Source organism: Fringilla coelebs (genome assembly GCF_963513975.1).
Source record: "Fringilla coelebs genome assembly, chromosome: 8".
Lineage (NCBI taxonomy): Eukaryota > Metazoa > Chordata > Aves > Passeriformes > Fringillidae > Fringilla > Fringilla coelebs.
In genome coordinates this window covers 7211457-7234423 of record NC_140066.1, presented here as the reverse complement: position 1 = coordinate 7234423, position 22967 = coordinate 7211457, and the positions used below count along the sequence as shown (strand labels likewise).

At 38.6% G+C, this 22967-nt stretch overlaps 1 protein-coding gene across 1 annotated transcript in view; it reads right to left on the bottom strand.

Annotated features, from left to right (window-relative positions):
* Window positions 1–2211: 2211 nt before the first annotated feature.
* Window positions 2212–22967, bottom strand: part of RTKN2 (rhotekin 2) — a gene marked incomplete at both ends in the record, with an annotated part of 29270 nt that continues 8514 nt past the window's right edge. The window contains 8 exons of the mRNA XM_084210890.1: window positions 2212–2765; window positions 4640–4747; window positions 6640–6805; window positions 13140–13271; window positions 14287–14393; window positions 15908–16002; window positions 20610–20810; window positions 22166–22283. Of these exons, the coding sequence (XP_084067016.1) occupies window positions 2212–2765; window positions 4640–4747; window positions 6640–6805; window positions 13140–13271; window positions 14287–14393; window positions 15908–16002; window positions 20610–20810; window positions 22166–22283 (1481 nt within the window). The remainder of the gene's footprint in view (window positions 2766–4639; window positions 4748–6639; window positions 6806–13139; window positions 13272–14286; window positions 14394–15907; window positions 16003–20609; window positions 20811–22165; window positions 22284–22967) is intronic.

The window sequence follows — 22967 nt, the reverse complement described above, 5'->3', positions numbered from 1 at the left end:
AATTAGTCTTGGATAACATTCACTGCCATAGGAAAGTTAAGGAATTCAGTATGTCTCATCAGAGAAAAGGTTAAAAGGGACATAATCATGATTTATAACTACACACAAGCAATTAGAAAAGCTGATACTACAGAGATCAATATAAGCAATCAAATGCATAAAAAGACCAAAATAACTTAAGGTGGAGCTAGAAATGCAAATAGAAAATCAAGTGAAAAATGTACCTGGGGTAATTAAGTATTGCAACAGGAGGTATGAGTGAATTCTCATCACTCGAAGACTTCAAATTAATATAAAATGCCTTGCTAAAATACGTATGTTCAGTTCAAAACAAAGCCACTGAATTTAATAGAGGAACAGCTTGTTGAAATTCAATGGTCTGTTGAATTTAAAAATAAATCCTCATTATGGTACCTTCTTTCCTTATATAGTTATGAGATTTTTAAAAAATATAACTACAAAATTAAAGGGGGTTACCAAGAAAAGGTGTCTTTTTTTCTTTCTGAGCACAGAAATCTTTAAGGCTAGATTTAAAGCTAAATAAACTGCAGCTGCATTTTGGAAAATATTCTTCCTCCCCCTCTCAATTTTTCCCATTTCTTGTTCAGAGTTGTACAGTCCACTTAGTTGACTGTCTGATTTACATAATCATGTAGTTTTTCTTCAGTTTTTCTGTTCCTATTTATAAGCCATTCACAAACCATCCACTTAAGTAACAGCATGATTTATTGTAAGAATGATTATGGTTGTTTCAGAGGGAAAATGGAACGTGATTAAATGAAGAATGAACAAGGACATTCTAGAACAAAGGGCTCTAATCCTGCAAAAGGATTTGTAAATGAAGCCTGCCTCTCAACCCCATCCCAAATGAACTACTGAGGGAATTCAGCAGATACCTTTACAACTGTGGAGCTAAGAGCTTAGCTGAAGAAAAAAAATTAAATAAAATAAAACAACCAACCAACCATGCCCACAGTATCTTATGGAGAAATGGTAAAGCTCCCAGAGCCATCCACATTTTGGGGAAAAAAAAAATAAAATTAACCATATGTATACAGTTGCTGATATGACCCTCTCAACACAGGTCTGAGCACCAAGTCTCCAGAGGGAGAACTGCAAGCAGACCTTTGCCCTTGGATAAGTTCCAGCATCTGAGACAAATGTGTCAACCAAGGAAATGGCTGTGTATTTAAGCTGTGGATCCAAGAGAACACAGCTTTTTCTTATGCAGTAGATGTTTGCAGGTGCCACAGGAACCCTAACAACCCATAGTTCTTATAGAACTGGTGAACAGTCTGATGAAAGAATATCAAAGTTCAATATCTTCACCTGAAGTGCTTATTCTCTGCTATTGCAGAAGGAGCAAGTGGTGAAAAAACACTGTTTGCTTACCAGTAACACTGCCTGTTTACAAACCAGCTCCCTTGCAAGAACAGCTGAGAGGCTCCACAAAGGAGGAACTGTGTTACAGCCCCACGTTTGTCAAGAAAAACAACCGTAAAATGAGCATGTGCACATACCCAAGCAACTGCTTTTAAATGCTTGTCTTAGCCCAAAATAAAACAGCAGTGATGGATCATATCCTTGCTCAAAGACAGATAATTCTGGTCCATTCCAATTGCACATGAACGAGCAGAAACTTGGGAAATCCCACACTAAATTGGTAGAACTGCCTCAGAAATTTGTATGGAGTTACAGAGCCATTCAGAACAGCACAAAAGCTTTTCATACTTGATTACCATATAAGCAGTGTTTCCTAAACAGCAAGGGAGAGAGAGGATGCAGCAAGCATGGAGCCCAAGAAAATCAGCTTTGCAAGATCTGTGCTGAATATGTGTGAATTCCCACTTAAGTAGTCGGAGGAGCTGTGGATGGGCTAAGCTGAGGGACTGGTAGAAGGCACTGGTAACATCCCTGCTGTGGGGACAGCTAGGGTTACCCTGAACACTGAGGTTTTTTCAAGAGGAAAGTACTGAACTATTGTTTTCAGAAATAGCACCGTTACTCCAGACAGAGAAACACCCACCCCATTCTAGTGCAATTATTTAGATATGAGCACTAATGAATACAGCTGAGGCTGCAGCTAGCAGTAATGCCCTGTCTCACATGAAACACTTGAGCTAAATGCTAAAATCTACTTTTAATGAAGAATATTAGGAGAAGGCTGAGAAACTTTCAATTCCAAAGACTCCTCTAAGCTAAATATGATGCCTACGGATGCAACCAGGACCTGGGGTCTAGTATTTCCGTGATCCCTTTATGCTTAGGGGTTGGGACTGGTTTGGTTTCAGACTTGGTCTTGCTCACCAGAGAAACAGGATTCCCCAGGCCAGCTAAACCACTTTTCCCACAAAGACCAATTTTGCGAGGAGGAGCAATGGGGGTTTGGAGCTGCTGCATTTTTGTAGCTAACACTGACTCAAAGGAAGAGCTACAGGCAGATGTGTGGTCAGGCTTCCTCCAGTTTTCCTTGCCCAGCTGCTCTGTGTTCACCTGTGCTTCTGCACTGTAGGGTGACTTATCAGAGGGTGGAGGTGGAGCTCTTCTTTTCTTTCCTCTGCTGTCATTAGGACTTGTAGTATCTCTTTTTGGGTCCAGATGCATGTTTTTCTGAACAGTCATCTCATGAGATCCATCGAAGAGTGATGCCCACAGGGCAGATGCAGACTCTTTTTGCTGGCCAAGAAGGAACTCACCATCACTCTCTTCAATTTTCCTATGTATGATATCAGCTAAACCCTCAGGTTTCACTGGAGAATCAATGCCTGTAATTTTAAGGGACAGCAATTAACCCAGATTAAAACATCACCAATGATTTGACTTCTATGTGTTTTCTTATTACTACTCAGAATACAAAGCTGTATTAACCGTCTCACCAAGCCTGAATTAAGAGTATTAATGGATGAAATGGAAAATATTACATATGCTATCCAAGAGAGAACTGAGGTGACAGGAGGGAATTATTTTTGTGACAGCTGGCATCGAGGCAGCAGGATAGGCACTGATATTTCTTTCAAAGTAAAAGAAAAAATAAAGTACTACAGGGAAACCTGTATGTATTAGTTATTAAATACATTTTGTTGTATAGTGCTTTGAAAATTTTGTTTCACAGGAGGCCCATGAAAGTCTGACTAAATAGTCCTGTGCTGCCAGCCTGTAGAAAATGGGACATCTTTACATATATAATTTTTCTCTATGTGCCCTAAGACTGCCTTACTCCATTTCTTATTCCTCTTACTAAGTTTTCCATGTATACTGCAGTAGTACCAGCCTCAAACAGCAGCAGTACCTGATTTTCAATAGAATCACAGAACAGTTTAGGAGGAAGGCCCTTAAAGGTCACCAAGTCCAATTGTTAACCCTGCCAAGTCCACCACCAACTCATGTCCCTAAGCACCACATCTGCACATCTGTCTTTCAGATACCTCAAAAATGGTGTCCCCACCACTGCAGCCTGTGGTTCTGCTTGATAGAATTTCTTCACAGAAAGAGTTTTCTAATATCCAATCCAAACCTTCCCTGGGGACACTGGAGGTTGTTTCCTCTTGTCCTATCACTCATTACTTGAGAAAAGGGACTGTTCCCTCTGGCTACACCCTCCATAAGGTCCCCTCAAGCCTCCTTTTCTTGAGGCTAAACACCCCCAGCTCCCTCGGGCACTCCTCATCACCTGTGTGCTCCAGACCCTTTCCCAGTTCCATTGCCCTTCTCTGGACACACTCCAGCGATTTGAGGTGCCTCACCAGTGCTGGGTGCAGAGTATAACAATACTATATATAATCCAGGGAAAAAATGGTGTATTAAGAGTGAAATGGAGTTTGTGCTCTGCTCCTCACTGAGGCACATGTGTATCAGTGGAATTATGCTACCGTGTTACCTTTGTAAAGCTTCTGTGTGGTTCATTTACTGCATTTCTGCTCTGCATTCACAGCTTAGATAAAACTTGACTGTTCAGTGCTCTGATGCATGGTAACTCAGTGACCCACATGGCATTTTGAGCATCATCACAGCTCTATCCCAAGCAGCAAGCAGTCAGGCATTTAGAGTTGTACAGTGTCTCTCAGTCAATACTGCATGGGATCCAGTAAAAAACAAAGTGACCTACTTTGCCTAGTCTGTAAATATTATTTCTGTAACAAAACTATTAAAAAAATCCTGCTGCATACCATTTTTCTCTGCAAAAATACAAGTCCCAGATACACTCAAGCTAGATTTTCCAAGCATATTTTTCAACATCATTACCAGAGACCAAAAAATTAGGTAAGTTATGCGGGGTAAACCTTCAAATAGCTGTTAGAACGGCAGATTAATTTCATGCAATTGGTTTTCAATTTTACCTTTACATTTCCTGAGCTGTATACTATTCCTACCATGAGTGTTTATTTCTAGTGACAGCTGTTTTGAGTGTGTTCAGGGTAGACTGAAGATTTTTTAGCTCAAGGTATAAAAATGTATTCATTATTTGCACTATTACAAATTCAGATTTAATACGATCTCCTTGGTATGCATTATGTTGCTCTTTCATTGTCTGAATTGTCCTTGAAAAACTCAGTGTTTCACCACCAACACCAGAAGCCATCTGAATTCAGACAATGTTGTTTCTGTTACTCTGTAACTTGAAAAGGCAAATCCCACTTACTCATATCATGGTAGACGGAGGTCGCTTCCTTTGTCGAGAACAAAGGTGGTTTCCGTGGTGACATAATCTCAATTTTCATAAGTTCCTCACAACAATGCTTCCACTGGCCTGAGAGAGAAAAGAGAACAATGACTGAAACTTAAACACATCAGCCTGGAAAAAAAATGGAAGTTATTAGGTTGTGTCAGGAAACTATCTCCAAAGTAATACTAAACAGTGAGAATTTACTTTTGTTTAGCAGGAATGCTCAGGATGCGTCTATATTCATTCTCTTAGCACAAAGGCCATGAGATCCTAGCTGGAATTTAAGCATCCCAGCATTACTGTTACACTACGATGGCTAAAGATCATAATTTGCCTTCAAATCCCCAAACAGTGTAAATCCAAGGGAAAAAAAAATAGAAAAAAAATTAAGTTTCGGGAAGCTTCATCAAGTTATCAGGAACAACCTCCAATATCCTGCAAGCCGGATGTTATACAGCAATGTTACAATGTTATGGCAAAGGAACATTCTGTTTTTAATAGAGGCTAACTTGCCTTTTATCCCTTAGCAGGCAAGGAAACCTCTTTTTCTATTAATAGATTTTGACCTTGAGGAAAACAAGACACAGTAAAATTACTTTGTTCATACCAATCATTCCAAGTTTTCTGAGCACATTAATTTTAAGAGAATTTTAGAATCAGGGAAGAAAAAAGGCATTTAAATGCTAAGTGACCCATTTTTTTCTGAATCCAAAGAAAATGTCTCAAAAAATCTGTGGGTAGTATTCTATCTATAATGAATAAGAAGTAGATCTTTTACCCTACTCTACAGATAATTTAAAGAGGATGCCCTAGTTTTTGCTTGGTGTGTTTCTTTAATTGATAGTGCTTTTTCTCATTGTAAATCAAAGTTAGAAATGACTGGAAATACAACTACGACTGAGTTTCTACAACCTCAGTTCAATTATTTGATTGGTGTTGTCTCTGACTAAAGACTGATATTTCATTAATTGACCTGGTTTTGTTTTCTGACCTGATAAAAATGCCTATCAGGAAGCAACTCTACTTTGTCAACGGCAGCATAAAAGCTGACAGTCTCTACTCTCAGTAAGTGTGAGTCAAGTAGAAAGCAGAGAAAAAAGACACAGGCAAATAATCTATGTAGTTTTTATAGTAAAGATTTGGTGATAAACAAGGAGCACAATACACAACAATATTTCACACCAATAAATGAGTTCCCTCTGCCATGTAGGATCAGGGCTGTTCCAGAGGCTTGCCAAAGGATCAGGGTAACCCATTAACACCTGTTACAAAGACTGAGGTGCAGCTTTTACCAGGTCCAGGTAAGCAGTATGTATGTGCCCAACTGGATGGAGTGTGGCTGGGTGAGCACATTCCCATGCAATGAGAGCTACCAAAACCTTTGAACTACAACAGAATCAAACAATCCCTGTGATTACAAATTGAAATTTAATTCATCCATAACACTGCTGAGCAAGGAAACCCCAAGTTGACTTGTGACTGCTTCCAAGAGCTGGCTGAATCCCCATCCTAGCCAAGACCCCATACGATTCCAGCATCCTCACCACTTGTCACTAAGGCTTCCATACTAAGGTTTTATACTTGCAGGATCTCACCAAACCAAGACACCACTGGTTGGATGCCCAGGCAGAGGTGGACTCCTCCCACTACAGTGAGAAGGAGGAAGAGATGGTGAGAATTTATCACTCGTTAAAAACATTATCAAGAACACTGCTAAAAGAACAAGTTTTTTTGAGATTGATGGACATACTCTGCATCTGATTTCCTGCAAGAACACATGGACTTTGGTTTAATCAAATATTTGCCTTCCAACGACTTAGACCACCACCCAGTATTATCCCAGAGAACATATTTCTTTTCGTTCCTGCAAACAAAGGCTTATGAGGCAATTCCAATTCAAATTGCTCAAAGATCCCTTTGATGTTACATAATGCCCCATTCGGAGGGCACACTGCCAGCACTGCTGGCTTACTTACTCAGATCATAAAAGTGCTGCCAGAAAGCCTCCATCCACTGATGAAGTTCATCCCTACTGTCAGTAGCAAAACGTTGCGTCACACCCTCTCCAGACACAGGGTTGATAATAGAGAAGTTATTAGCTCTTCTCTTGGAGTCCTTATCCACAGCTCGAATCCTGGTTTCCTAGGAACAACAAACTGTGCTAATGACTTATTGCTTCATACTGGCATCAACTTATGGCCAATGACAGTGTAAGGAAGGTAGAATTTGGCTTTTTGTCTACTTCAGATTAATACCCAATTGAAAAAAAAGATTCAATGTCAGGAACTGATTATAAAATTGTTTTATCATAAAACTGTTAAAATGGCATAAAAAATGAAAAATAAGGGAATAAAGCAGAATTATCACAGTTCAGTCTGAATTACAGAATGTACTATAATCCTGTGTTCCCCCCTCTCTACCTTCACCAGCTCATCTCACAGTGCTCGCTCTTCTCCACAGCAGTTCAGTGAATAAGCAGCTCCTTTTCTCCAAACAATTCAGATGGACAACCACATGATTACAGCTACCATTTACACTTCCTACTGCACTTCTGTGGGCCTTTGTTTACCCACTGCATTGTACACTTGTATCCAATTAATGTTCATCTTAGTGCATCAGGACATTCAGGGTAATACAACAGTGATGGGAAAATTAAAAAGAAACTTACCAAGGCCATTTTTAAAGGGGCATTTGTAGCAGTAACCCATACAGTTTTACTAGAACAAGATTTTTCTCTAACAGAAAAAACCCATTTCCCATTTAAAAAGAGACACTTTAGTTTTAACTTAATTAGGAAAAGCTACACAGAAATAATTAAATGTGTATATATATCCAAAAATTATAATACAAGTCTAAAAAAATCTCTTCAGCTAGAGTTAGAAAAGCTCTCAGATTACACAGCAGCACTGTTAAGGTTTTTCCTTCTGTTCAGGGACATAGTTCAATTGCTCTAGACTAGATCCACTGGTATTTTCAGAGTATTTACTTTCTTTGTTATGGCATTAGTACAATTAAAAAAAAAAAAACAAACAACAAATACTTATCCCTAACTCAGTGATTTGTGTGTGTGTGTAAAATGCTAAAAGCTTTAAGTTTAGCTAAAACACAACTAAAAGAATTCCAGAACACAACTGGTCAACACTGCTGCTCATCACAACATGATGAGCAAATTAAAACATCACTTTATTTGTAGAAGTAAAGTAGAAGCCCCCAGAATATCTTTGCACATGCAACTTGACCTGACTGAACAAGCAGCAGCCCATTACAGCACTGCTCCTCAGAGGATTTCTGGCACACCCAGGAGAGCAGAATAATGAGTTTTGGTGCTAGGGCAGCAGCCAGCCCCCTGCAGCTGGCCAGCCCCAGCAGGACATGAGGACATCTAACACACAGCAGGAGCATGCACTGCCCCCCTGCCACACCGGGGCACTCCTGGCATGGGCAGTGCCCAGGATTTGAAGGAAGTCAACAGTGACAGCCAGGGCTGTGTTCAAACATCTCCCGTCTGGATGGACAGGGAATCTGACCACAAAGGTGGCTCCTCAAAATACAAGGAGGACAGAACAACCAGTTCCCTTCTACACAGCTCAACCAAATGTCAAACATCTGCTAAAGGCATTAAACATACACCTACAGAAATTAGGTTTACGCATGGGATCCCATGGGGATAAGCCTGGTTCCGATACTCAGAAAAACAAAAGTTACTCTACAGACCATTCCCCAGATTTTAAATGCATTACTGAAGTAACCATTTGAAATACCAACAACTGCTTGTAGCATATCTGATGGATATGTTCATTTAAATTCTTCTGTCTAAAAATAGGAGATGAAGTAATTCATCCATCAGTGCTCTATATCCCATTAACTCAGGTAACCATAGATACCAGCAAAAAATGAAATCAAGTAGATTAACATTTGACAGGTAAGAACTTCAAGCACACCATACACACAAGTTTATTTAATGATGTTTGCTGCAGGTTTTATCCCACAACTGTGGTATTATTCAAAGGAGATGAATCTTCAAGCAACAATCTATATCTGATGCTTGAATATTTCAGCAGTCGTACGAGACGCCATTACAGCAATGGGCTGATGAATTTGTCAGGCTTGGGTAAATTACACGACATGCCCAGTTCCACTTCAGAAAAGCAAAACCCAAACCAACAAAAAGCTATTAAAAACAAAACAAAAACAAAAGCAGAAAAACCACCCCAAAAAACAGAACAAAAAGTGTTTTAATTTACCATGTTGTAATAATATCTTTCCCAGTCTTACAAAAAATCTGAACCAACTCTGCTGTAGCAATTGTAAAGAGCAGAACAATCAGTGGATGGCAACAGGAAAACAATTGAATCTTGAACTCAAGTGACTCTTCTGGGGAAGCTGAAGCCAATTTTATATTCTTTATGCAAAAGATTGTTTCTTTGAAGATGGGGAAAGACTAAAAGGGAAAAATATATGGTATTTGTAAATACCAACCTTACTCTATATTTCTCCCCACAAGTAAAATCTATTTGCTGATAATACATCTCTGGAAAGCTTATATTTTAAGCTTACAAGAAGACACAGAGAGAACTTTTTTACTGCTGAAGTACAACATTTTCCTGATAAGCCATACCTGACACACTAAGAAGCACTGGTTATAAAGACCATTTTAAGACATCAGAACAAATTACAGTTCTTAAAAATATTGAATAATCTAGAGACCAACTTCTGTGTATCTATTTTAAGGTTAAACAAATCAAATCACACATAACAAACTCTCTTCATGTTTTTATCAAATTATGGCTTTCAAACACATTAATGCAGAAGACCAAATTCAGTCTATCAGCTAATATTTTGTCCCTTCCTTGTTTTGTGAGGTTGTACTAATGAGACATCCTCATGGCCACTGGCTGGTCAGTACAACGTGTGAGTATGACATGGATAAGCAATATTAGGATATCTGTGCCTTTGTTCTTGGGAGCAATGCAGCAAACACGGAAAAGGAGATAGCAATATGTGACCAGCAAGCATTCTGTGAAGCAACTGCGAGCCAATAAAGCAGCTTTCAAACTACTCAATTTGAGCATGTGTGGTACAAGGATCTGGGTGTTCTACCTGCTTCCCCTGCCTGCATCCACAACCACTTTCAAGCAATTGCAAGACTAAACTGAGCAATGGGATATGAGATACCAGACATTTGGAGGTACTTAACTAGTCTGTGCATTTCCAGTATATTTTCACAGCTATGAAGACTTTTCCTAAGCCAACCAGTGGGACAAAGTCCTTACTACAGAGAATACAGATATTTTCAGGGCTTATCTCATTTCCCTGTGCTGGAGTTCCCCAACACACACAGTGAATATTGCTCATGTTGCCGGCTCCCTAAAAGCTCACATGGTCCAGAACTGACATCCCCATTCCTCTGCTCCAGCCCGATGATGAACTCCCTGCTTCCCTAGAAATATGGAAGGTTCCCTTGAAGTTACACTGCTGCAACCATCACCACATTTTCCAGCAAAGTCCTGTACCTAACCTTGCCAGAATAGCTGTACCACCAAGGACTGTCTTTCAAGGTAATTGATTTTGTCCCTCTGCTCCTGCTGCACTGATCAGCAGTGTTCCCATGACCCTGTGGCTGCAAACCCTTGCTCCTCACCCTGCTCCCCTCAGTGATCAGCACAGGCACAGAGAGAGCTCTGGGCCTGCCAACTGCAGAGCCCGGCACAAAGACTGCGCGGACAAAATATGCCAGGAAGGAAATCATGCGACTACAGAAATTTGAAGCAAGATCCCAGGATCTCTCAAGCTTCAGGCACCCACGGCACAAAAAAAGTTTTATAATCTATGAACCAAACACAGTAGATTATGTATTCCAAACACTGAGCAGCTAATGTGAACTACTGGAACATGCACCAATTTACTAAGCTATCACGTGTAGGCAAGGCCTTTATTTTTCATTTCAAATTAAAGAAAACTTGAAAAAAAAATCAGGAACTGGCCCATAAAAGATATTTCTTCAAACTGGATTCCAGTAAATTTTCTTTGCTACAGAAAATATCATTTCTCTTTTCCTTCTTAGTTGTGCAATATAATATGTTATAATCACATTTAGCTGGAACAATAACAGTAGCACTTGCATAATAGGAACTGCAGAACCATTCTTGCTCAACAGCAGTAGCAGTGAAGTCATCTAAAGTTGAAGTAATGACTTTGCTGGTCTTAATGGCTTCTTCAAGTCTCAATTCAAAGGGAATTGGAAATACAGCTATTGGTGTGAACATTTTCCAGAGAATTCCTCATAAATCCAGATGATTTCATTACTTCTCAGAAAATATCTTTAAATTACATGTAAAGGATCAGCTTCACATTACAAACGAAAATGCCACATATGCTACCCTAAGAGATTTTAGTTAGAATGTCTAGAGTTGATGTTCAGTCTCAACTTTCACTTTGAAATTGCTGTTTCTTTAACAACATGTAGCAGACAAGCCCATACGATTAGTCTGCTTTCATTTAATCCGTAAGAGAAATTTCATAACAAAGGAATCAAAAAACATCTGCAGGCATTAAGTTATTTTCAAGAGAAACTGTTTAAGTAGTAAAGGATTCAAATATGTTTTCAATAGCATTTTCTTTTTTGTTGTTTTTGTTTCCATTGAAGAAGGAAATTCTCACAGTCATTCTCCAGCAGCCTGATATTTTTGTAAAATGGTGTAAGATACATAAATCATGTACCTTTTACATGTTAGCTTTAAGGATACCCCGCAAACATAAGGACAATCTCTCAGCAAAGGCTTATCAAGCCGGATTTTAGGTTCTAAGTGCATTGGTTACTTTAAGGAGCAAAAGATCTTAGGACAATATGGCTATTTTAAAAGGAAAAGCAAAATCAGGATTTAGACTAAAACAGAGAACCCCAAGGAAAGACATGATGCAGCCTGATACATAATTTTAAAAAATATTCCTGTCATGTTTTAAAATTATTTAGTCATTCTATAATTTATTAAAGTTTACCATTTCTTAACTGTTACTGTGAACAGCTGGAAAACAGATTTATGGCAGAGGCTGACTTAGTGAAATTGAAAGTGACTGAAGAAGTAAACCTACTTAAATATATATCACAGTATAAATATTTATTTAATGTAAATGTATGAACAGTTGGAAGGAAAAATAGCACTAGAAAAACAGGTAATTTTATTTAAGGAATCAATTTAAATCTTAGCAATTAAACCATCCTAACACAAACAGGTCACATTGTTACAACCCATTTAAATGTTTGGGTTCTATAGCAGTCTCACTCTGAGGGAGAATGCAGTCACCTCTTCCAGGAACACTCAAGCCACACAGAGCTGATTCTGCTGCTGTAAGAAGCATTCTTTGTCACCCCATGCCCTCACATGTTCCCAGCCATGGCTGAGCCCCGTGCTTGTACCACACGGGCATTTGTGCTGCCATGGAATGAGTGAGGTAAGAGAACTGGTTAAAGGCAAACACGGTGGGAGCCAAGGCTCCTGCTGCCCCCAGTGGCCCTGCCTGCAGCCCCCAGCAGCTGCCCTGGGCCTGCCTGGCACTCACAGCTCAGCAGCAGAACCCAGAGCAGCCTGTGCTTAACACAGCTCCCAAATGGGTCTGTTCACTGATGTAAGAGGAAGCCAGCCATGGTATTGCAAACAACATTTAACTCCTCTGCCCATCCTTACGGGATATCAACCCTTGATGCCTGCACCAAAACCAGTTTTTGAAAGCATCTGTTCTTTCTAATGCTTGCCATTCTAGAAGGTCATTCCAATAACATTACTAATTTAAATATTACTTCAGGTTAATTACTGTTTCTTTGGCCAAATAGTAAGCAACGTTTTAAAATTACATTTTAAAGTCAGGGCATGAACAACAGCAATAATATCATCCTAGAGAACAGCGTTTCCAAAGATATTATGCTCTGGACAAAACCAGCATTAAGTAAATCAGCTTATTTTAAGGCACTAAAATATTTTGAAAAATTTTCCATTTCTCCTTCTAATTAAGACTGTGGCCAAATAACACGTAACAACAAAAACGCTTTTGTTGGAATTCCACTTTGCTGAGGACAAAAGTCTACCAAAGCATTGCTAGGGGACTGTAAGCAATACATTTCCAAGGGCTGTCTTATAGAACTGTGATATAAAAGGTTATTACTTTTCCTATAGAAAAACACCCTCCTTTTTGCCTCTATGCTAACCAGTCTAATGCAATAGAAGGAATTTACATCCACAGCTAAGGAATGTTATGTTCCTGCTGGGGGACTGCAAATTTCACTGAAGTACATCCCACCCTCATTCTATCTATAAAGCACTCTGCATACCTGCAGCTTAGAGCCCAAATGACTGCGCATGTTTCTTAAACTAAAAAGAGTGCCCCCCAAAATAATAAGATAAATTTTAAACACCCCCCCCCCCCGAAAAAAAAAAAGTCAAGAAAATGAACAAAAAAATCCCCATACAACCAATTTTACCTTGTTGATGGAAACTGTCAATGCTGGCTCCACTTTAGCCTCAATTTCTTCTGGTGAGTAATAACAAAGGAGTTTGCCACCTCTCAGTACACAATACAGCCTCCTCCAGCTTGTTAGACCTCCTAACATTTGCTAAGAGGAAGAAGTAGTCAGAAATTGTCAAACATAAACCTAAAACACAACCATATTGCAAGGTGCACACATATCAGCCCGGAGTGATCAAACCTTAGCCACACCAAATTCATTCCTACAACAAAAACTTTCTGTTACAGAACATTTCAATCACTGATTTCTGAAATGTTAGCAGTACTTTAAATGTCTTCTGGTGTTTTACAGTTTTTGCAGACTTGCCATGTGACATTAATAATACAGAATCTGCTGGTTCACACAGAATGAAATCTAGATCTGGTGTCTAGTATAAAAATAGAAAGCACCTTTATTAGCTACAGCAATTAAACAATAATAAAAATAAAAAGAGTATTTCACTTTGGAAATACATAGTACGTTCAACAAATGTCAAGCAAAGACATTTGTCTAGAATTTCCACTTCCTCAAATGAATTTTCTGAACAGCTTTCATAAAACATAACAGTTTCACAACCAGTTTAAAGCCTGTAATTCAGCACTCCTGACAAGTGACCCAGACCCTCTGGCCCTCCGCTATCACCTTCTCATTTGCCTAGTTTTGCAACAAACCAAAATGGAGAAGTAAAGTGAGTTCACATGAATCATTTCTGAAGGGATGAGTTTCAATATGGCTCAGTTCACCAGCCTGATTGACCATGCTTTGATAGAACTCTTGTGGAAGCACAACAAGGGGTATGTAAAAGGATGAGAGCCACGGGATTACTAGGGCTGATGCCATCAAGTACCACTGCAAACCAACTCTGAAACAAGAGTTTTACTTGATCTTTACTAACAGCCTACATCATTCATACCAAGGAAACATTGATTTCTCCATGCTCAGCCACTGAAGGCACCTTTTGTGAATGTAGCTGTGAGAGAGTTTCCCCCTTGCTCTAGGCAGCACAGGTAAAGAACAACAGTTCTCCATACACCAGTTCAGGTAAAAGCAAATGTTCTAACAATTGACTCTTAGTGACAGCTTTTAACAGCCCAGGATGCAAACACAAGCAAGGTCTTCTTACCTGCTGATTTAGAAATCCTGCCATCATGTCCCTGGCCATGCAGGAGGGCTGGACAACTAAACGGCAACACATGTTTCCATACAGGGGTAGCCAAAAGGAGGATTCCTCTGGGGGAAAGAAAAAGGGCAAAAGACAGACAAACACTCAGGCCTGAAAAATTGCCCTAAACATATAGTTTAGCTTTCTACATCTGTTTTTACATTAAGATCCTGAATGTAAATAAGCATATTTTCAGGAATGAGATTTAATCCTGTGGGATTAGATTAAAATTAATTTTTAGTTTTCAGGAAATGTTTTTTAATAGAAAAAATTAGTAAATTTCAAAATAATTTCAAGTAAAAATGGTAATATTGCTCTGCAAAAAAGAGTTGTTCTTACATAAAATCTTGCTCATTTCAGAGCTAGAAACTCCTTGAAAGGTAAGTACACTGGCCCTCTCATCTCATGTGATCTCTGAGCCCATCCCATTGTGGCACACAACTACATTTATAGATGAGCACTTTGCTTCAGGTTGTTTCAATAAGGCTTCAATAAGGAATTTGTATCTACTTTTGCCTTCAGCACTAGAGGAGCATTTAGGGTTCCAAGGAGTTTCTAATGAATTGGAATCACTCAGCTCCACTATGCAATGGGCTCTCTTCTGTAATTAGAAGCAGGTAATGCAATGTTCCACTAATGTGACTCTGTCTTTGGTCAAGGTTTAGAAGTGCTTGTAATGAACCAAAATATCCAGGTATGTCCTTCCTCACCAGACTAAATAATGTAAATTAATGTCAGAAAAAGGACCTTCAAGAAGAAAGATATAAAGTACTAATAAAGAAAGGCTTACAAATATGAAAGGTACTCAGAATTACTCATCCAACACTTCAAGAAAAAAATGCCCCATAAATCTTCAAATCTGTACTTATTCAGAATTACTGAAATGCAAAGAAAGAAATTCCCTTTGAGGTCAAGTTTACCCCAGTAAATGATTTAAATTCCCAGAAGCAACAGTGAGAGTCTCATGCCTTAAGTTAACAGTTGGAGGATGGCTTATGGGAGGGGCTAGCCTTGCAGAAAATAATGGACAAAGTACCAAAACATGAAAATACCACCATCAGTTGCAGCATAATCAGTCCCCCACAGTGTCAGTATCAAAGCTGACTGCTCCCAACTTGTGCTGCCCCCAAGCTGAAGGACAGCAGCCAGCACAGACTGCAAGCACACACACTTACATGCTGTGTTAAATCTGGGCCTCAAACAATCTCATCAAAAGGAAGAAATTTTTCTTCTTTCCTTCTGACTACAGAGGAACAAGCTGTTCTCATTCTGATACCCTTCCTTGGTTGTGAGGAAGGGGAAATAATTTGTATATAACTCCAACTCACATAAGATGGAGATGCAAATGACAGAAGAAACTCCCAAAAGAATTAAATTTTCATCTGGACTTGAAATTTTACTCAACTTATAGTTTATTCAGCTGTGTAGAGATGCCTGGTTTAGAGCCGTTAAATATTTTATTAAAGTTGTTCTATATTGAGTATCAAGAAAAATAATCTCTTTAAGCTCTTTAGTTTACAAGACTTTAATGCAAAATGTTACTGGTTTTTTATTTCCTTAAATTGATACCATATGTACTTACCATTTCCTGTAATGGTAAGGTTGTGGGTCCTGAAATTGTCCTCAGCACTTTCCAGCCCCAAGGTGGTGTATGCCAGCAAACTGTACTTTGCTCCACTAAATGTGAAAGAAAAGGCACGTTTAGGACATTTCTGCTTCATGTTGCTCAAGCAGTAATTAAAGGGAGTCTAGACATGCCTGAGAGACCACATTTGGGTACAAGAAAACAGCAAGGTGCAGGGCAGGACCTGTCAGTAACCACAGATGGACACCTCCAACCTCTTCCCACACAACTCCTGTGTTTCTGGTTCTCCTTGTAAACACTGTTCCACAGTCTGTTCCTGTCCTTCCTAGATCCTCATCTCCTGCCCCTATGTGTGTACCTCCAGTTCCTCCCACGCCAGGACTTCCAGGCCAATGCCATCATTCATTACAACTTTTTCTGTTGCCTCCTCTCTGGGACCTGCTGGCCAGGAGACTTCTCATGTGGTCACTGCCTATGAGCTGGGCTTGTGCTTCCTGAAGAGCCAGCAGCAGCCAAACACAGGCATACAAACCCTGCTATCCAAACCCTCTGCACCCTATGGATGCTCAAAGCACATCGCTCCTCTAGTCAGACACCAAGTAACTTTCAATAGTTTCACAGCTCTTATTCCTAGGCCTAAAGCAATTAGATTTGGTAATAGGTTCAAAAATTCCTAAAGTTAATGGAACAACTGATGACAAACTTTATCTGAAAATACAGGTTAAAAATTAAAAGACATTATAATGCTTCTCCACATTGCTCTGCTCTTTGCTTTGCTATGAAGACTACACTTTACAAACCAGTTGTTTATATATGTATTTTTAATATGATCCAATAGATTGATTATTTACAGGCAGAAATCTGTACAGAAATTATATGGTCAGTTTTGTAGCAGAAAGGATTTCTTTTCACTTATTGGACTTAAGAGGTTTCAGAATCTTTTATCTTAGTTTTTTATTTTGCCTAGGGGAAAAAAGTATCACTCTTACAATTCAGCACAGTGCAATTGTGGAATGCAGTTCCTGGAATAAACTGGTATAAATTTAGTACGTTTAACCTTTTCTCTAAAATACTCATCGGACCAAATAACAGATTTATAGCCCAGCAGTGCAGTAGGAATTCCACCTGGCTAATGGCAGTTAGAACAAAGTTCACAAGAAAACAAACCCCTCCAAATCACTAACTACTCTCCCCAACAGGATCTAGCACAAAATCCTTAAAATATCTTCAGCAGAACATAAGAAAGCTTAGTGGTGTAAAAGCTAAGAAGACACCATTGAACAAAGATCATCAAGAATAGTTTTCCATCTTAGTACTGCTCAAATTTTATTTTTCTTACTAGCACAGTGGGAACATACAGTTTTCAGACCTTTGGCTCTGCAGATAAATAAGGAGAGTGTCTACCTCCCCCTAACGAAAGAGGAGAAGGAAAAGTAGGAAGTTTGTTAGAGGGGACGGGTGTTACATTTCTGTCTCTAGGGAACAAAGAGAAAATTAAATACAATATAACATCCTGGGTGAAAAACCACTGCTATGAAGCATTTCAAGAGGGAAATCTGAACAAAAACCCATCAGCATTTGTATATATTCCCTGCTAAACTGTTCCTTAACAAAAGATTCTCCACTGATTATGCTTGACCAAGCAGTTGAGCAATGCATTACCATTCTATTTAAAGTGTACCAAAAAGTTCAGTTTCTTCTCACAGATAAAACTGCTGTGCTGATTCTAAAGTTACTTTTTTTTTCTAAAGCATGACTAATTACCACAACAACGTTGCCAAAAAAAACAGCTACTTCACTTTTAAAATATGCTCCACAGTAACATTTTCATTCTAAAATACAAGTCATTCCTTTCAGGCAGCTGCAATATAATTTAGGAAAGTTTTATCTACAGATATTTTTCAGATTTAACTGGCTAATCAGGATTGTTGACTGTGTTTTTCCTTTGCATTTCAGAGAATTAGCTAACTGCCTTAAATGGCAGTTTCTTTGTATAACAAAGAATAATCTGCCTGCTGCATCTCATTCAGTACTTTGCATATCTGTAGTATTTTTCCATGTAACAACTTCATTAAAAAAACGCCAAGCAGCTCCTCTCCACAACATGCCTGTGGCAAAGGCTCATTGTTAAATCTGTTTACTGATCAAGAGACAGAGTCACCAAACTTTCCACACAGACCTGGGTGTGGGAAGGTGTAACTATGACACTCTATCAATGTATGTTAATTAAGACATCTTCAATTCCAGAATCTATTCCTGAATATCAAACCCAGTGTTAGAAATCCCAATCTTAGTTCATTCATTCAATGTGAGTGAAGGAGTGAGTGGAAGACTTGTGAGGTAAAAAAAAAAAAAAAAAAAATCAATATGCTCAATATTCAATCAGATCTTAAATAATAGAGGGTAAAACCAAATATAACCTTCAGGTGCTAACAAGAACCCAACCATAAAAGTGAGGCCACCAGATTAGACTGTGTACTTCCAGCTAAATATCACTGGGGATTTGCCAAATCAAACACAGGACACGGAAGCTGCTGCACCTTCAGCCTAGAGGACAATACATCAGACAACAACCAGGGCCTGCACAGGCCAGTTCTGCAAACCAGTTAACAGCACTTGAGGGACACTCTCCAGTGATTTATCCAAAGAGCAATCTGGTTACAGTGCAATTTAACAGCAAAACTGCACTAAAATTTTTTTCTTCTATGAACAATGTAGAAAGAAAAAAAATTAGGCTAGAATTGAAAACCTAAGCAGGCAAAAGACTGTATAGAAACTAAACGAGGGATAATTAAGAGAGAATATCAGTATGTTTCAAATTAACTAATTTCAGCAACCAATCAAGCCCTTTGTCACTAAGCTTTTTCAAGAAGCTCCAAGTCTGACAGTTCCCTCACTAACCAGAGAGCTTTCTAAGCCAACAAGTTTGAAGCAGAGGGATCACAGAGTTTTTGGGAAATGGAGAATTTCACTCATGTGTGCTATTGGAAAGAAAAAGGCTTGTACAAATGAAATCTACAGAGAAAAGGTGCTCGCATAGTATAGAAAGTTCACTTTTTTGTTGCAGTTTAATTTCCCCTGCTGGACTGGTAAAACTCTCTGGGAATACTTGAAAGATCTCTTGTAATCTTGCAGTCTCTTCCCTTTTATAAGGGCTACATACCAAGGTCTAACTAATAAAAATCCTTGGGGGAACCTATAAAAAAAATTGACAACTTATTTTTGCCTATAATAACCCATTTCTTTCCAAACAACTATTTTAATCACCCAGCAATGCCATCATTTAACACTTCATTGTTCATTTAATTGTGTTAAGAAAGTAACAGCCACTGTGAGATGATTATCTGCAGTAGAAACAACAAACTTCCAAGATGGAGGAAAGGAAAATTCAATTGAGAAACCAAAAGCAAAACCCAGGGGAGGAGGCAGCTGTTTAAATTGCCTACTGGTGCTTTTTCCTTAAGACAGGCAATCTATACTGAAGCAGAGAAGCCAGTGGTTATATCTGATTCAAACTGTGTCTAATGATAGTGTCTCATGGCTCAGCTGAAGCTGGTGGAAAGCACAGCCACCTGACATGATGCAGACTGAAAAATGCATTGTCATTAGGGGGAATCCACTGGAAAGTCAGTGATAAAATTTGTTTTGCTCTGTGGATAAGATGTGTTGGATGTCTGTTTTTGAGTAAAACAGGAAAATCAGTTTACAGTTATATCAGTTCAACAAACATAGAATATGCTTGAATGTTTCCTTTTAAAATCCCAGCAAATAGATATATGAAACTAGACCAAGACTAAACACCTAGCAAGAATTAAGCATTGATTCTTTACTGTCAGCTGCTGAAAAAAAAGGAATTACTTGGAAAAATTTCTTTCTTAAAAAATATAAATCAATAAAATAAACCAATGCTATTAATATTTGCAAATTCAGTATTTGGCCTGCTTAAATCCCAATGAAATTGAAGTAGCTGGAAAATATTAGTAGGCAGTTAATTTTTAAAAGGAAACAGGTAAATTATTGGGAAAAGCACTTATGCTTATGAACACTGAAAACCACTAAGTCATTTTAAAATGTCCTGTGCTAAAGTCAATTCAGAAATCTCCTGCTAAGTAGCCTGTAACCATAAAGAGCCTTTGGCAGGGCAGAGTTTTACTGAAAAGCTGGCAAGTGGAATTAGGGAAGAGGGTACAGGAGTGGTTTCTCCTGCCTATATACACACCTTTTCCTATTTCACACAACTTGTAACTTTTACACACATTTACCTGTCAAGTATGAGCAACACTGGCTAGGTGCAAAAATAGTATGGAGGAGGAAATAAACAGGGAAGGGGGAAGGAGAAGAGGTACATGGACAGAGAGAGTCACACACAGACGGTACAAGCTCAACTTCCTCTAGAGATCAAACTAAAAATATTATGGAGTTTGCAAAGAACAGTGGATTTACCAGCTGGTTGGCTGTGGAGCACAAAGATAAAGGCTGCTTGTGTGTTTCAAGATCAGAACCAGGCCCCAAGGCTCAGCGACATGGTTGGAATTCACACCTACTTTCTCATTTCCTATTTAAAATGTAAATTTTTTTTTCACTTGGGCAAGTAAAGAAAAAACCAGTTTCTTGGCAGTTTGCCAAAAATTTACAATTATATTTGACCTATTTCTATTTTAAAAGCTATAAAACCAGAACATCAATATATGTGGCTTACTGGATGGCTGGGTCAGCAGACAAAAGGGGTTCAGTGCTGTCTTCTTCCAGTGCAGCTTTGAGTTTCTTCCCTGTAGCTTTGCTGAGGGATGTTTTAAGTTTCTTTGCCAGTTTCTTAGGAGTGTTTGTTATATATAAAGACTCCTCTGTACAGCAGCTATACACTTCAACCTTCACCTGGAAATCTGGGCTTGCTTCATCACTGAAGTGGGGGAGGAGAAAATTTCAGAGCGTTTGTTAACAAACTGTGTATGGAGCCAAGGAATGCTGCTGCTACTTCATAGATTAAATAATATATTTCTAATCAAGGGAAGCAATGCCAGAACGTTCAGGCACAGATATACATTAACGTGGAAATAAGCACTAGAGTACACAGTAGTAACTTAGTATTGGGGTCATGAGATGCATAACTGCAGCATAAACAATTACAAACAGGAAATTCAACATTTAGGTTAAAAATGGAAAAAAACACCCACGTTACGGAAATACACAGGCAAGACATTCAAACACACTTAAATCTGCCCTCTACTGTTACACAAAAATCACATGATTGAAAACCTACCCCTGCCTATGGTCCTAAGTTAGATTGAACTGTTTAAAAGATATCTTAGCTGCACCTCATCCCTTTCAAATTACTGAAAGAATGCTATCTAATAAAATCTGTCATTTACAACTTAACTACCTACTGCTGCATCCTCTGGCCCACAACCTTTCTCAGTTTTCAGTTCTACTGATTCTCTTGTTCTCAAGTTTAGTCATCAAGCCAGAAATCTAACCTCATCTTTCAGATACAAATCACGTCATTACACACATGCCATAATGAAATCATTCCAAAAGCTTTTCTATCAAGTCTTTTTATGCCTTGTGGGATACAAGGCAAGTTAGGGTGCCTTTTCTGCTTTTGTTGCAGTGCTTCACAGAAAATGATAATGTTTTAAGTCTTATAATTTTAAGAAAGAGATTTAAATCTTTATCCCCACTCTTAACTTGAATGGGTGTTTAAGAGAGTTTAAAATCTGATTTAAACTCAGTTTTCAGGATCTTGATTTAAAGTTTTTGGTAGTTCTAGTTTTTCAGTCAGTCTTCCTCAGGAAAGACTCCAAATTGTTGATATAAAAGGCAGGGAGTGGAGTCAAGCACACGCTCAGATAGGTGTAACAGGCATGAGGTGTTACATGAGGAAAGAAACTGTAACCTGCTGGACAGATAACATTTACACCCATAATGTCAAAATGCTTTCAGGTTTTAGCAATAATTTAATGCTGTCCCTGAGATGTAAGTTTATCTCTTTATATAAAGAAAAATGCTTCAGCAGGGCAAAAATGAAAAGAAGTACAGGTCAATTGGCACACCTACAACCAGCATAATTTTGTACACAAAAACTAGCCTTCCAGAGATGGAGATCCTCCACCCACTAAAATGAACAGAGCCTCAACTGATTCCTTTGCCCACAGCAAAACCTAGTGGACCTCAGCCAATCTTATTCATAATCACATCCACCTGCAAAAGAGAACAGCAATATTTGTACTTCATTCAACAGAAGTAAATTATACTCACAATATGGTTACATTTTCAAAACAGATATCTGTTATTGCTTCATCCACAATAGTCACCTCAGTATCAAAAACCTCAGCTCCCATTCTGAACAAACAAAACACTGCATAGCGCTGTGATTCTGGAGAGAGTCACAGAGAACTTTTATCAGCCACAGTGCATGTCACAATACTAAACACTGCCAGTAAACAAAACTATTCAAAATGGTAATTCAGACCTCTAAGGAATTGCCCTCAAAATCTTCCCACCAGAATTTTTCATCACAGATTTTATGATAATTGACCTGTATAGGTAGAACAACATACATAAAGGGGAAAAAATGCCTACCTCTATTAGAAGGAAAAAAAAAAAGTCGAGTAATCAGGTATAGTGTCTGCTAGCAACTTCAAAAACTTAAGTATAAAAGTAATTTTATTTAGTAAAATTGACTTTACACCAAAAAATGACATTTGATCCAAAGTCTGTATCATTTTATGAATGTGCTACATAGGATTAGGCTATTTTGCCATGCTTTGCATCTCTGACCCCATCGAAAATCAAAGTGAAATCAATGCCAGGTGACAGCTGGAACAGATTTAGGATTAATCTCCATGACACAGCAAAACGCATGTACTCGAAGGCTATCCAATAATACCCTCAACACCAAGAGTCAAGTTTCATTTAAATTTCTCATTGGAAACAGCCTCCAATATACTCTCTCAAGTGCAGACAAGACATAGAACAATGTGTTTAATCAGGAGTTTCTCAGTAAACCATTTAATACAACATTCTTCTGTTGCTTCCTCTGGAATTCTTCCTCAGGTGG